The 14,350-nt window shown below is 39.1% G+C and overlaps 2 protein-coding genes across 2 annotated transcripts in view; both read left to right on the top strand.

Moving 5' to 3' along the window:
• Window positions 1-2,258, top strand: part of psmd14 (proteasome 26S subunit, non-ATPase 14) — a 30,998-nt gene extending 28,740 nt beyond the window's left edge. Inside the window, exons 8-11 of the mRNA XM_064327391.1 lie at window positions 87-161; window positions 1,227-1,352; window positions 1,511-1,573; window positions 2,083-2,258. Coding sequence (XP_064183461.1) covers window positions 87-161; window positions 1,227-1,352; window positions 1,511-1,573; window positions 2,083-2,181 — 363 coding nt within the window. The 3' untranslated portion in view covers window positions 2,182-2,258. The remainder of the gene's footprint in view (window positions 1-86; window positions 162-1,226; window positions 1,353-1,510; window positions 1,574-2,082) is intronic.
• A 154-nt stretch (window positions 2,259-2,412) lies between these two features.
• Window positions 2,413-11,921, top strand: LOC135250755 (T-box brain protein 1-like). The gene is made up of 6 exons (XM_064327390.1): window positions 2,413-6,012; window positions 6,556-6,710; window positions 6,998-7,119; window positions 7,516-7,674; window positions 7,782-7,843; window positions 9,950-11,921. Exons 1-6 carry the CDS (start codon window positions 5,321-5,323, stop codon window positions 10,788-10,790), a joined length of 2,031 nt encoding a protein of 676 aa, XP_064183460.1. The 5' UTR covers window positions 2,413-5,320; the 3' UTR covers window positions 10,791-11,921.
• The last annotated feature ends 2,429 nt before the right edge of the window (window positions 11,922-14,350 follow it).

Here is a 14,350-nt window from a genome sequence, read left to right as displayed (position 1 = left end):
GCTATCGTAAACGTGGAGCGCTTCCACTTTACGCTCTCGTCCATGTTCTCAGAAGTGTGTGTGTGTTTTTTTTTTTTCCTCTCCAGGCTTTGATTCATGGGCTGAACAGACATTACTACTCAATTACCATAAACTACAGGAAGAATGAACTGGAGCAAAAGGTTTGGAATTCTTCCTGCATTTCCTATCGCCGTTGTTCGATCAAAACTGTTGTGAATTCCGCAATGAATTATGGAATATTTGAGTAATTTAAAGCATCCTTATTCATTATTGACATATGGCATAATATTCCATTCCAGTTCATTGTTAGTCATTGTAAGTCTGTAAGTAAGTATGATTCATTATTTGGCACCATGTTAACACTGTGACTTATATATGTGACTTATATAATGCAGCTTGTGTTAATGAGGGTGCCATGATCATCTGATTTTACTGCAGTGGGTTTCATGTATGATGTCATAATTGCTATAAGTTCTGGATGGAAGTGCCTGCCAGTAGATGAATGCATCAATAAGTGTTTGTATGCATGTGTCTTTATTATTATTATTAGTAGTAGTAGTAGTAGTAGCAGTAGCAGTAGTATTGACTTTTTTCAGGAACTCAATGAGACATTTAGAAAGGCTATAATACTACTAGTACTGGTAGTATATTTGTGTCTTTTGAAGGGGTTGTAAATGCCTCATTGAGTTCCTGAAAAAAGCCAATTCAGTAAAATGTCAAGGGCTTCAAGGTAGTTTCCATTAATGCAAGTGTTTTATTTGTTTATTTATTTATTTATTTTTATTTCTTTGTTTTGTCATGTTCATGTGTAATATTAATTTTAAATCATCAGGCTTTACTAAACCATTGCTGTTCAGACACAGCAGTACTTTTGTGTGAAAAGAAAAAATAAACTAGGGCTTTTATTTTGACGTGTAAGATTTTTGCCAGTTAGAGACATGACAATCAAGCATCGTATTGAAAGTGAAAGGCATCATTACTCTTTAAATACGTCACTCCAAAATTTTCTGAAAAGGTTGGATCTAATCTGGCTTGGTGTCGTGTTGAGCTGCTGTCACTGAGTGGCGGGTATTATGCAATGAGCGTGGCGAAGCGGAGACAACCTGTAAACCGCAGTGGTGCGCTCTTCACTGGGCCGTCCAGTGACGGCAGTTCCTGCTGCGTGAGGACGCGCGCGCTCTCTCTCTCGCTCGGGCTCCAACGGCGGCTTGTTGTCCGTCGCGCAGATGCTCCTGAACCTGCACAAGAAGAGCTGGATGGAGGGCCTGACCCTGCAGGACTACAGCGAGCACTGCAAGCTGAACGAGACCATCGTCAAGGAGATGCTGGAGCTGGCCAAGAACTACAACAAGGTGAGCGGCTCGCGGCCCCCGCCGCCGCCGACGCGCGTCACCGCTGGCGTTTCCATGGCTGCGGCGGTCGCTGACGCTCGACGGGAGCGTTTGCGCAGTCTGCTCTCGGCCCGAGCCGGACGCAAGGCCCTGCGCTGAGTCTCGCTCCTCTGTTTCAGGCTGTGGAGGAGGAGGACAAGATGACCCCTGAACAGCTGGCCATTAAGAATGTTGGGAAACAGGTAAGTCGCTGCGAGCGTCGCGTACATCGCTCCACCCGACGGGCTGTAATTGGACGGGCGTCGCCGCCTTGTTGGAGTGACGTTATTTTTAGGCTACTGTGCAGAAGCACGGTATGACTGTAGGCGTTCCTCACGGGTCAATCTGCAGGGGCTTCACCACAAATTTTCAGAAATGTCAACCTGCCACGAACATCGCTCAGGATAAGAGTGTCTGTTAAGATTGTAATGTAATATAACATGTCCCATTGCATACGCAGCAAATGTGCTCTTCATTCAGTCCACAATTTGCTTTGTCCTTTTGCAAGGACATTTTGTTTACAACTCTACCTTTTCTCAGTGAGCGCTGAGTTCAACAGTTCCACTAACAAATGAAAAACATAAAATCTTATTCAAACAGAGCAAATTAATGGTTGGATGTAATGGACGGTGTGTACTATATATTTAGATGATGGCTGATGACAAAACCTAATATGCATACACAATGCTGTTTTCTTAACTCTTCCCTGCAGGATCCAAAGCGGCATTTAGAAGAGCACGTAGACGTCCTGATGACTTCTAATATTGTGCAGTGCCTGGCAGCCATGTTGGATACTGTGGTCTTTCAGTGAAGTCTGTCCTCGGGTCATCGTTTATGTAATTCTGTCTGTTTTATTCTTATAAAAATAAACTTGCATAAAAGTTTAAACTTGAACTTGGATTACTGGACTGCTCTACAGAATATGGCGTATGTAATTACAACAATGTGTGCGTTTCCGTCACAGTATTTCTAAGTTGAACTTCTCTGCTTCCACTGTCTAGCAGAAACCCATCACGATCATATTTCAGTGCTTTCGGCACATACATTTATGTGACGGATATGGAGCAGGGGAAATTGTTTTCACTTTTTTTTTGCCTTTTGATACTTATTTGTCATATATTTTGGTTTGTATAACAAATGTTAAATAAAAGCCAGATAAGTACACAAAAAAGAGACGATTTGAGCAAATGTTGTATTGAAGTGGTGAAGCATCACATATTTGGGGAAGAGGTGTTAATTTTCTCTCCAGGAGTTCGGTTCTTTGTACAGCCAGCACTGGTTGGCTTTTATTGCATCTACAGTACATGAGCATTAGACAGCATTGTGCTGCAGCCATGCACAGCCAGCCATGATGCGCTAGGACTCTGTCATCCTGAGTGCACCTGCTCTGTGTTCCCATTGCCTTACATTCAACACAGGAACAGTCGGTCTGATGCCAGTGCAGTTGTAGCCCACAGAGAGGCCATCTTTAGCTTCAATCATGTTTTGTAGCTCTGCTTAGTTTATAAACAATGCAATCATCACCATGCACAAACTGTTAATTAATATCGTCACAAGACATAGGCTTTGATGTCTTAGTTCTGAGAGCTCTGCGTGGTAAAACGGCCTTTTCGACGTGATTTATGTTTTCCCGTTCACTCTAATGAAAAGCTATGATTGGTTAGAAAACCGGCTTGTCATTGAGTGGTGCTTGGAAGCAGGTCGTAGGTGCGGAGGTTAAATCCTACGTAAAACCATTCGATATAAATGCGTATAAAATTTTGATGTTCAACCAAATAGACGTTAAACTGCATTTTTTTTTTTTTTTTTTTAATGATGTAAATACAATTATTTAATTACATCACTTTTATCGAATCCGATTGGTTGACAGGGCTGGGATCGTAATGACAGCGTGATTAAGCAGCTTGATTGACACGGAAATATTATTTAAAATGTATAAAAACAGTGGGGAAATGCCATTGTACCCTGTTTTTATGTTATATTTTTGTCATTTGCATGCGTCTGAGTTGACGCGTTGAAATGCGAAAGGTAGAAAAACGCATAAAATGGCCTACTTCAATGAGAATTTGTATGCATGATGAGCTAGGCTGAATGGAGCAAAGTTTGAATTGAGGTGCGTAATCTCAAATTACGAGAACTACATCCAAGATTTATTGACCTGGGTTTTATAAACTCCGTGAATGACAGTACACAATTTTAAAGATTCGTGTTGAAGTAATGGCCAGTGATGGCGCTCATAATATTGACAAAATTACAAATTATATACAATAGCTATCTCAAACAATGCACAAAAAAGCGATTGTGGGTAATCTAAAGCTAAAAGGTAAGTTTTTATGTAAAACTCGGACTGTTTTGGGCCTCAAGTAGAATTCAATTTCTATTATGAGTACAACATATTTTACCCTTAAATATACACCACCGCGGAAAACATTAATTTCCCACATTTATTTTCTAGCGAACTGGCAAGGATTTGAGAGCCCCTTTTTCTTTTTTACACATGTTTTGAAGGTATATGAATGTTTAGAAGGTTGGGGTAATTCTGTGCATAAATAAAGAAACTTTAAGGTGATTGTACCAGATGTTGTGGAGCAAAACTTGACAATCAGACTCTGATAGACATTGGCTGGACTGCAGTCTTTTTGTTCGGGTTTTGGCAAGGGATGCTGTCACAGTCCCCCACATCAAGAAGTCTCTCACACAGAAAAATAATTGGCCCACATCCTGCTGCGATCTTCCAATTCACTGGGGAGCGCGATTTCTCCTCGAAATAAATGGAACTTTATTTTTTTTAAAGCGCGTTGGTGATATCCACTAACATTTGCATCAGTTTCGTGATTTTTTTTTCCATAGGTAGGCTGTAAGTAACTTCAGGCTATTAGCATCAGCGGTATGGTTAATTTTTTGTTCGATATATATTTTTTACAGTTATTGCTAAATTAAATATCAAGAAATTTGAGTTAGCCTATTACAAATTCCGGTTAGGTGATAATCATAATACGAGACATGTAGCTAGTCGGCAAATCGTGGAAATTCTATATAGGCTGTGCATAAGACAGGGCTCCCATATAAGCACTTGACAATACCGTACGCATCCTGGTTAGCATGAATTGGCACAATATCAGTTTTTGAATAAAAATATTTCAAGTTTTAAGCACGAACATTTCGTTTAGTTTTATATTTTAAAATGTTTCCTTTATCGCTGTATCTCTTTATTCTGGAAATGCATTTGCTATTAGGTGACTACTTTCTGGTTCATACCTCTAAGTAGCCTACTAACATTAAATATTTATTTCCCTGGGACCAGTAAACATATCTTCATAGGTACTGAATGATTTCACGCTATATCACAAACATTTTAAAGCATGAAGTGCACTGACTGTCATTTTCAATGTTTTAATAATAAATTCTCGTTTTACTGGCAAACATACTTTGCTACTTCTACCACATAAATAGGTAAACATCGTCTGTTTTCTTCTTATAAATCGGACCCTGAAAAAACGCATTCCCCACAGAACAGAAAGAAATAGAGTTAATTAAAAATATTGTTATAACCTCACGGCTATATTCACTTTTATGACTAAAAATTTACAACCCAAAGTGTCATCGATGGCCACGAAGAGACCATGTATTGCATCTGGCAGAATCTCTTGCTATTTGCTATATACGTAGCGATTAGGACCCAGATGATTATCCTAATTAATGTCTGTCTAATTAAATTACTGTCACAAGCTAACCAATAGCAAAAGTTGTTTCATTAGAGTTGCTGGCAGAAAGATCAAAAGCGGATCGCTCCTGATTGCAGCATAGTGTCAATTGGTTAATTTGCCGTCTAACAAAAAAGTAGCTCAAACCATAGGAAGGCGTTTTCTCTCTAGCTGGATTCGTGGGGCGTTAAGTTAGGCGAGTGGATATTCACAAAGGTTGCGTGCATCGCTGTTTGCAACTGAACTATGCAGTTGGAACATTGCATCTCGCCATCAATCATGCTCTCCAAGAAATTTCTTAATGTGGGCAGTGGCTATCCCAACACAGACGGATCTGAGCTCGCATTGCAGGACCATCCTATTATAGCCTTAAGTGACAACCTGGATAGAAGTTCACCTCTGAAAAAAATTTCCAGGGGGATGACGAATCAGTTAGAGGCAGACGATTTTCCTGACTCCAAGGACGCACCAGGGGACGTCCAGAGAAGCAAAGTCTCTCCTGTTCTGGACGGAGTCTCTGAAATTCGTCACAATTTCGATGGATCTGCTGCAGAAAGGTACCTTCTGTCTCAGTCTAGCCAAGCCCAGCCAGTCTCTGCTTCGCCTACTGCCATGTTTCCTTACCCAAGTCAACATGGACCAACGCATCCAGCTTTTTCTATTGGGAGTCCGAACCGCTACATGGCTCATCACCCGGTGATAACCAATGGAGCGTACAACAGTCTCTTGACCAACACCTCTCCACAAGGTTACCCAACCGCGGGTTATCCTTACGCACAACAGTATGGACACACTTACCAAGGGGGCGCTTTCTATCAGTTCTCCTCGGCGCAAGCCGGCCTCGTGCCTGGGAAAGCTCAAGTCTATCTCTGCAACAGGGCTCTGTGGCTAAAGTTTCACAGACATCAAACAGAAATGATAATCACCAAACAAGGGAGGTAGGTACACATCATAACACTGTAAGCAGAACTCGAAAAAAAATACTTCTTTATTTCGGTTCAGTAGCTATAAATTATCTTTTTCATAATAGGGGTTAAAACGGATATCGTGATTGATTGTATTTGCTAATGCGCATCTCCAAGAATACGTTTAAAACTGAGATAAAATAGTGAAAATCCGAAAACAATTTTTGTTTAAATTGCACATTTAAATAATTCATTCTAATGTGCAATATCTATTACGTATTATAAAAAGCATCTTCTTCAATACATTCGACTAAATCATACGCCATTTGTGTATTATTTGATATGGGTGCGCCTTACACATCAATCGCCAAATTTTTATAACCTTAATGTTTGATACGCTATTGTAAATAACATAGTCTGCTGCATTGTAGCATATTGACTAGCTATTACAATTAATTAAAGCAAAACCTATTTATTGGCTTCGGGATTAAAATAACAGGTGCTTAGCTTTTGGGTATACACTGTACGATCTGGTCTGCCGTACAGTTATTCATTATTTTTTCTTTTCTCTTCTAGACGGATGTTCCCATTTTTAAGTTTTAACATTTCTGGTCTTGATCCGACGGCACATTACAATATTTTTGTGGACGTAATTCTGGCTGACCCCAATCACTGGAGATTTCAGGGAGGAAAATGGGTTCCATGTGGCAAAGCGGACACAAATGTGACAGGCAAGTTCTTCCAATTAACACTCTCTGAACATGTATAGGTGAGAATTATTCACGAAGAAATCTTCGCGGGCCATATTGACTGTTGCACTGAAAAAGCCTAGGTCATTCGGTGTTAATAAATTCATACAGAGAATATGAAAACGAATATATTTTTTAAATGAATAAAATCCATTTTGACAACGTATTTATTTTACAGCATTCCGTAAAGTTTAGAGTAAATAACGCATTTTATTTATGTTGTTGCAGATCATTTATTTATGCTAATTTTACTTATGCGATTTCTCCAGGGAATCGGGTATACATGCATCCAGATTCTCCGAACACCGGAGCGCACTGGATGCGCCAAGAAATATCCTTTGGAAAACTTAAGCTAACAAATAACAAAGGAGCGTCGAACAATACTGGGCAGGTCAGTCATCATTAAACACATATCTTTTTACGTTTAAAAACAACTCGTGACTTAACGACGTTGGCATTGCAATTTTAAACGAATTCCTAGTGATTTTCATATAATAATGAAATGGCAACGGCGGGTCATAGCATACAACTATCAAGGATGGTAGCGGATAATGATAACCGGTTTCCTAAAAGATATATTTGATTTTGCATTACATTTTCAACAGAAAGCTTGTAAAATGGTTGTGCTCGTTCCAAAATAGAATTGTTTATTTTTATAGGCTACTTTCTGACACTTTGATACGATATCGCAGGGGAAACGAAACGTAAAGCATATCTGATAAATTTGGTTAGGCTATTTAAAATTGGTCCCTTGTTTGTTTACGATTTCCATTTTCTCTCCCTGCAGATGGTGGTGTTACAGTCACTGCACAAATACCAACCCAGGCTGCACGTAGTGGAAGTGAACGAGGATGGAACCGAGGATTCCAGTCAACCCGGTCGAATTCAAACGTTCACTTTCCCAGAAACACAATTCATAGCAGTCACTGCTTATCAAAATACCGATGTAAGAAAACTGTTCCATATGGATATTAAGTTTACTGGGGGAAAATGTGAAAGTCATGTGTAGTTGGTTCCATGCTAAAATTGAAAATTGTTTCTCATTTTGTGCAGATTACGCAGCTGAAAATTGACCACAATCCGTTTGCAAAGGGGTTTCGGGACAACTACGACACGTAAGGATAGCCTACTACCAGTTGCGGTTAGCTAGCCATGAATCCAATGAGAATGTTTAACTTGTTTATTGTAATTTGTATTATTATGCTTCAGGCCTACGTTTACTCCAATACTAATATGCAAATATTACCATAGGTTTCGCCTACGCACAGTAGGCTAGGGAAACTAAATATATATAAAAACCATTTTCAATGTTATATGTTATTTTATATACTAAATGAAATGTCATACACTACCATTATGGGAAAATCCAGTTTAGGCTATTTCTACCATTTTTAACGAAGTCGGTTGAAAATGAACGACAGCTGGCTGTCGAATAAAATATTGCTATTTTATTTACAGTCTACACATTACAACATATGCTGATGAAACACATCCTTTAAAAAATGAAATTGCAAAATATTGAGCGTTTCCCTATTATTGAATTTGTCAAGGGCAATATTTGCCGTGAATCTAGTTGTCATTACAAGGACACACGCCCCCAGATGAGAAAGGATTTCTCTCCAGCATGCTGGACAAAAATGAAATTAAAACTAAGATTATATTTTGTAGGATAATTCTATGAAATGATTGTTTCCGCGAGGAAATTATATGAGGCTGTTGAATCTGACTCACATTTTCGATATTTTACTGATATTAAGAGATTAATCAAACGTTAATTGAATTTTATGACTTTTCGGTACAGGAAATTGACCGTGTCTCTCCACTTTTTTTAATATCAATTTTCTGTCGTGGTCTATGTACCAAATATAAAGAGTCTGTGGCCTTAAGTTTGTTAAGCATAAGTAAATTACATTTTTGGATGTATTTGAAATACTGGGGTAAATGCACCTGTATGTTTGAATTTGAGGACGTTAATTTTTTTTTAACCATTAGCTCCACTTCGACATTACTCTTTTCAAGTTATCCTTGGTATTGGCTACAGTTATCCTGAGTTGGTCATCACTCCAAATTAGTTGCATATTTGAAATACATTTTGAGTTAATATTTTCTGAAATAGCCTTTCAAAATACTCGACGTTAGCGTTATCTGTCATCGAGATGGAAAATATACGCAGAAATAGGCTTTCCGTGTAAACATCTTGCCATTAATATACCGCAAGCAGCTTATCTACAAAGGGAAAGGAAAATGCTAAATTACGCGAATCTGTTTTAACTGGCATGCATCCATAGTATCTAAAGTGTTGTTGTCATTTTTTTAAGATCCACCATTCCTTTTGTTAAGGAGACTGTAAATGTGTCTTGTTTATTTATTGTTGCAAATATAAATGAAAATGGAATTGGTTGCTACAGGTTATCGAATGGAAACGTCAAATTGGATTCACCCTTCTTTTTCTACACGACGGACCATCTCTCGAAAACTGATCATGACTTTTCAGTGTTTGAGAATTTGGTATAGGCCTAGTGTTTACACATTTTAAAAATATATAACATAAATATTATAGATAATTCGTTGTACAAGCCTAATGTACTAATTATACTCCAAACATGCAATTTCCAACGTTATGACGTTACTAGGCTGGCGTCCATGGAGCACTTTAATGGCAGCAAGAGAGTGAATATCTCACGCGGCTATAAAAATTGTATCTGTGAATTTGACACCACACTGCCAAAATACCATTGTAGCCTAAATTATTATAACCATATCAAGTAAACTTGGAGGATCTCAACTCTTCACTTTCACAAAGAGGAATTCGTGACCTTTTGGCGCTTGGTTCGCATAGCCTACTGTATGTCGTCGTCACTCATAAAATATGTATTTTCAATTATTTGAAATCGCAGCTGGATAAAATGCTGTCACATAGCGTTGTTAATGAAAATCAGGGAAATCTGCGTGTCATACGAAACATTATTTTACAGCCACTCCCGTTTGCTCACTGGATATTTTCCTCTGTAGCCTCAACATATTAATATATTTTGTGATCTCGTCGTTAAGTGAAAATCAGTGTCTGTGACTCGGGTGTACTCAGTGCGTCCTCCCTTTCGACTATAGCCAGGTCCATCTGCTTAACATAACAAGGCACATAGTCTATCCGTGTAGTAAAATGTACTTGATGAACATTGCGCAAGTTGATATAATTTGGCGCGTTTGTGTGTTTTTTTCAGCATCTACACAGGCTGCGACATTGACCGGTTGACACCGTCGCCTGGTGACTCGCCTCGCTCTCAGATCGTGCCTGGTGCGAGATATGCCATGGCTGGTTCTTTCCTGCAGGACCAATTTGTCAGCACTTATGCCAAATCCCGCTTCCACCCTGGCGCCGGGACCGGTCCTGGCACGGACCGCAGCGTCCCACTTAGCAACAGCTTGCTATCCCCGCAACAAGCCGAAGAGACCGCAGCAGCCTCCCCGCAGCGATGGTTTGTCACCCCTGCCAACAATCGACTGGACTTTGCCGCCTCGGCATACGATGCCGCTGCCGCGGCTGATTTTGCCGGTAACGCGGCCACCCTGCTGTCTTACGCAGCTGCTGGAGTCAAGGCGCTTCCACTGCCCACTGCGGGGTGTTCAGGTAGACCTCTGGGTTATTACGCCGACCCCTCGGGCTGGGGCACGCGCACTCCACCCCAGTATTGTAGTAAATCCAGCTCAGTTCTGTCCTGTTGGCCAACAAATTCCGCTGGGAGCAGGACTGGAACCTCAAATTACCTGGTGGATGAGGGGGACACGATGACAACGGAAAGGTCTCCACTCAGTGCGTCCGAGGATGCCAAACCTAAAGACCTGTCGGAGTCCAGCTGGATAGAGACGCCTTCCTCCATTAAATCGATCGATTCAAGTGATTCTGGAATTTTTGAGCAGGCGAAACGGAGGCGAATATCCCCTTCTGCCACGCCGGTTTCTGAAACTGCGTCTCCGTTGAAAAGCGAAATGTTAACACCGCGGGAATGTGAGAAGAATTGCCCCAAAGACATTGGCTACTACAGTTTCTACCCACACAGTTAGAAAATGACTCCATGCGCAAAACGGTGGCCGCTGTCAAGGTTTTTTTTTTTAAAAAAAGGGAAATTTACAAAATGTTAAATATTGTAAAGCGTAGTAGCATGGTTACATTGTATATTTATTTTTATTTCTCATTTATATATTCGTTCGTTTGTTTGCCTATTTGCTTACTTTTGAATTGGTCCAGAGCTTTTCGAACGAGATGTTTAATCAATTTATTATTATTATTATTATTATTATTATTATTATTATTATTATTATTATTATTATTATTATTAACTGAAAGAGATTGCCCGATAGGCTACCTGTTTTTTCTTCTCATTGCGAAGGCCAAATTCAAATATAATTTCCTCGAAACCATAAAAATACATTAATTTCCCACAAATGTTTTTCATTTTTAGATTGTCATTGTAATTATGAAAAACAATGCACAGGCATCTTTAGCTTGTAGTGATATTGTGTCAGATGTAGAGGTATGTAAAAGTCATTGATTGGCATTTTGATATTTCTAAATCTATATTTAAAAAAAAAAAAAACTTTTATCGCTTTTCTGCAGATGTATAGTCACCAGAGTGATGTGTACTGTTTTCTTGTTTAAATAAATGTAAGGATATGAGGACATGAGGACTAAGGAAACGGTTTAGTAAATCACAATTTAGATCGAAGCGTTAGTTAAAAGTCAACGACCTCATTTGAATGTGTAGCCTCATTTTATATGTTTGTTTAGATTTTAGCGGCGTTCAAATGGCTTGGCATGTAGAATATTACTTGTTCTCAGTTGTACATTATTTTATAAATACCTTGAAAATATCTCCGTATTTGACCATTTCATCTGTCGTGTGAAAAGAACAAATATTGTTTTTCCGGCTTTACGGCGTTTTTCGACTTTAGGCTAGTCTGTGTTTCAAAGTGAATGTTGTGGTTAACAATGTATATGTTGTCATAGTGCAAACACGAAATTAAAAATTCAGAAAATGTATTGTCTGTTCATGGACATTTGACGAAAAATACAATATAGAATCTGATCATGTTTATGTTTGAACCACAGTTCTTGAAATACATGTGATCAATAGCATACTGTGTTTTTAAAAGGAAATCAGTCAGTTAATAATAAAACAATTTGAAATCACGTTATCAGGGGTGGTATCGATATTAATATTGTTCCTCCGATTCTAAAACCTATACTAAACATAGCTATAGATTTTTGTCCATGTCGGAAGTGTATATGTGTCGTAAAATGTTCAGTGTGATGGAGTACATGTGGTCCCTCTTAGTGTCATGTAATTTGTAAAAGTTAAATGAACGCTAAGCATTTTAATGTGTGCTTTATAGGCGCATTTGCAATGAAGTCAGCGCTACAAAATGGTAAAGGTTATGACAGGTACATTTGTGACTTCCTCACTATGTATTTTTTTATTGCAAGCCAAAAAAGCGCAACAAATAACAATGTATTTCAGTGCTATTATCGTGATATTTAATCACGATGGTCACTGAGAAATAAAAAATCTTAAATTTTACATTATACGAAATTGGGAAGTTAGTTAATTAGCTCCAAATTTAATGATGAGCTCATTGATCACAGGAACCTTTGAAATAGGAAGTTGCTGTATTTTCAAACAAACGCTTGTTCGTCGTTTTTACGAGGAAGTCTTCCTTTTGCCTGCGCATTGTTGAAGCATAAAGTTCATTTTTATTGTAGCCGTTTCAATCGTTTAATTAAGGTTCACGTCCCACATGCGCGCGCGCTCACAATAAAATTTACTGAAGATAAATCAGAAGTCTTTGTTTATTTAAGGCACACTCTATGAAAAGGCCCACCCCCATGGCACGTCAAACCACTCCATTCCACATGGCACTCACACAGCGCACAGACGCAATTACACTGAAGTGCTATATCTTGATAAATCTATGTATAATGTTATCTCCCGTGAGCGGTTGGGAAATATGTATCGCTCACCGTGATCATCATGATTGGCATTTAAATTGGAAATGTGTTTGCATGATATCAACCATATAATATACCTCTAAGTGGTATTTGGCTCATGGTGTTGTTCGCAGTATTTTATATTTCTCCTGGACCGTCCCGAAGACTCCAATGACAGTTTTTCAGGAACGCATGGAAGCCATTAGGATTTTTATCTCCTGTAATGAACAGAAGATGCACTGTACTGCACTGCCACCCGGTGGTCTTTGCTGCACTTGATAAAGCTAAGTGCATTTTAATGAATTGTCGCCTTTCTTAAGCCGATATTCTTATAAAGAGAGAGGTAGCATACACTGATTCTTGATTGTACTGATATCTCAGAAGAAACGTTATATGTAGCCTACAATTTATTGATATTTTGTGTTTTTATGCGGAAGTTTATGTTCACGTTTGACCGTCTCTTTTCCGGGATATTAGACCTTTTTTTCTAAAGCCATCTGATAAGTGTACTGGGTCAAATGTATTATTGCCTTAAAGGTGTAGCAGAAAGAAATGTGGCGATTGGCAGCAGTAGGCAGTTGATTATCTTTAAATATAGGCGATTTGTCATTGCGGTCAGTGTTGCAGCGTGTGACTCAATATGCACAGTTCCATTTTACTATATCTGAGTGCGTCTGACCATGTTTCGTATGTTTTCAGCGTGTGTCAAGGCAGCAGCGCATCAGAAATGGGCCTACTGTATTCATACTGTTGGATCTGCATAGACCTATGTGGACCAGAACTACGTATGTTGGCATTCACAATTGGGTGTTGTAGTTCATCCCATATAAATGGATTGGCCAGGATCTTACTGAGGTGGCCACTGCACACCCTGGCCCACCCACCCCTATGAAGTTGTGTTAATGTACATTCATTTCTATGTACCAAGTACTGTGGCATTAGACAAATTCCTGATCAAGACATTTCTATACAAATATCACAGAAAAGGCTGAAATTCATATGTTTGTCATACTGAAATCACCTGATAACACAGAAAGAAATCTGCTGACTCATTTGGTTTTCTGTATCATCCTATCTTTTCAGAATGTATAAATAATTACCGTAGCTACTTTATGTATATGGCTGTGAGTTGTTTCTAATTTATCTTATTAACACGTGGTTCAATTTTCCAATACCAAGAGGTCAATACAGGAATATAAGAATCCACTTGCTAAGCAATCAAGACATTGTGGTACTTTACGCTTTAAGACTATGACACCAGGTTAAATGAATGAACTACCCATGGTTTCAGTGAAGACCTTGATTTGTTAAGTCTGGTATTTTAGTGCCTGGCTAGAACCTTTACCCACAGCAGCCTGTATGGATGTGGGGTTCTCAGACCTGAGATTTGAACCCCCTTGGAGGCAACATTGCTGCTTATTTCCCTCCCTACCTGATAGTTAATTTATTTATTGATGTCTCTCATTGGCCAGCGATTTCACTCACATGGTGTCCCAGCTCATAACCAGTCCCTGCTTGAGGAATTAAAATCCAGTCACATGACTGGCCACAAGGGACTGATTTGAGCATCTCTGGTTTAGAGACTTGGGGCTGAATTTGGTCAAGCATTTGTCCTTAAAATTTGTCTTACTAATAATTC

This window comes from Anguilla rostrata, chromosome 3 (genome assembly GCF_018555375.3).
Source record: "Anguilla rostrata isolate EN2019 chromosome 3, ASM1855537v3, whole genome shotgun sequence".
NCBI classification, from domain to species: domain Eukaryota; kingdom Metazoa; phylum Chordata; class Actinopteri; order Anguilliformes; family Anguillidae; genus Anguilla; species Anguilla rostrata.
Note: the sequence above shows the minus strand (reverse complement) of the source record. Positions and strands in the feature narration are given on the sequence as shown.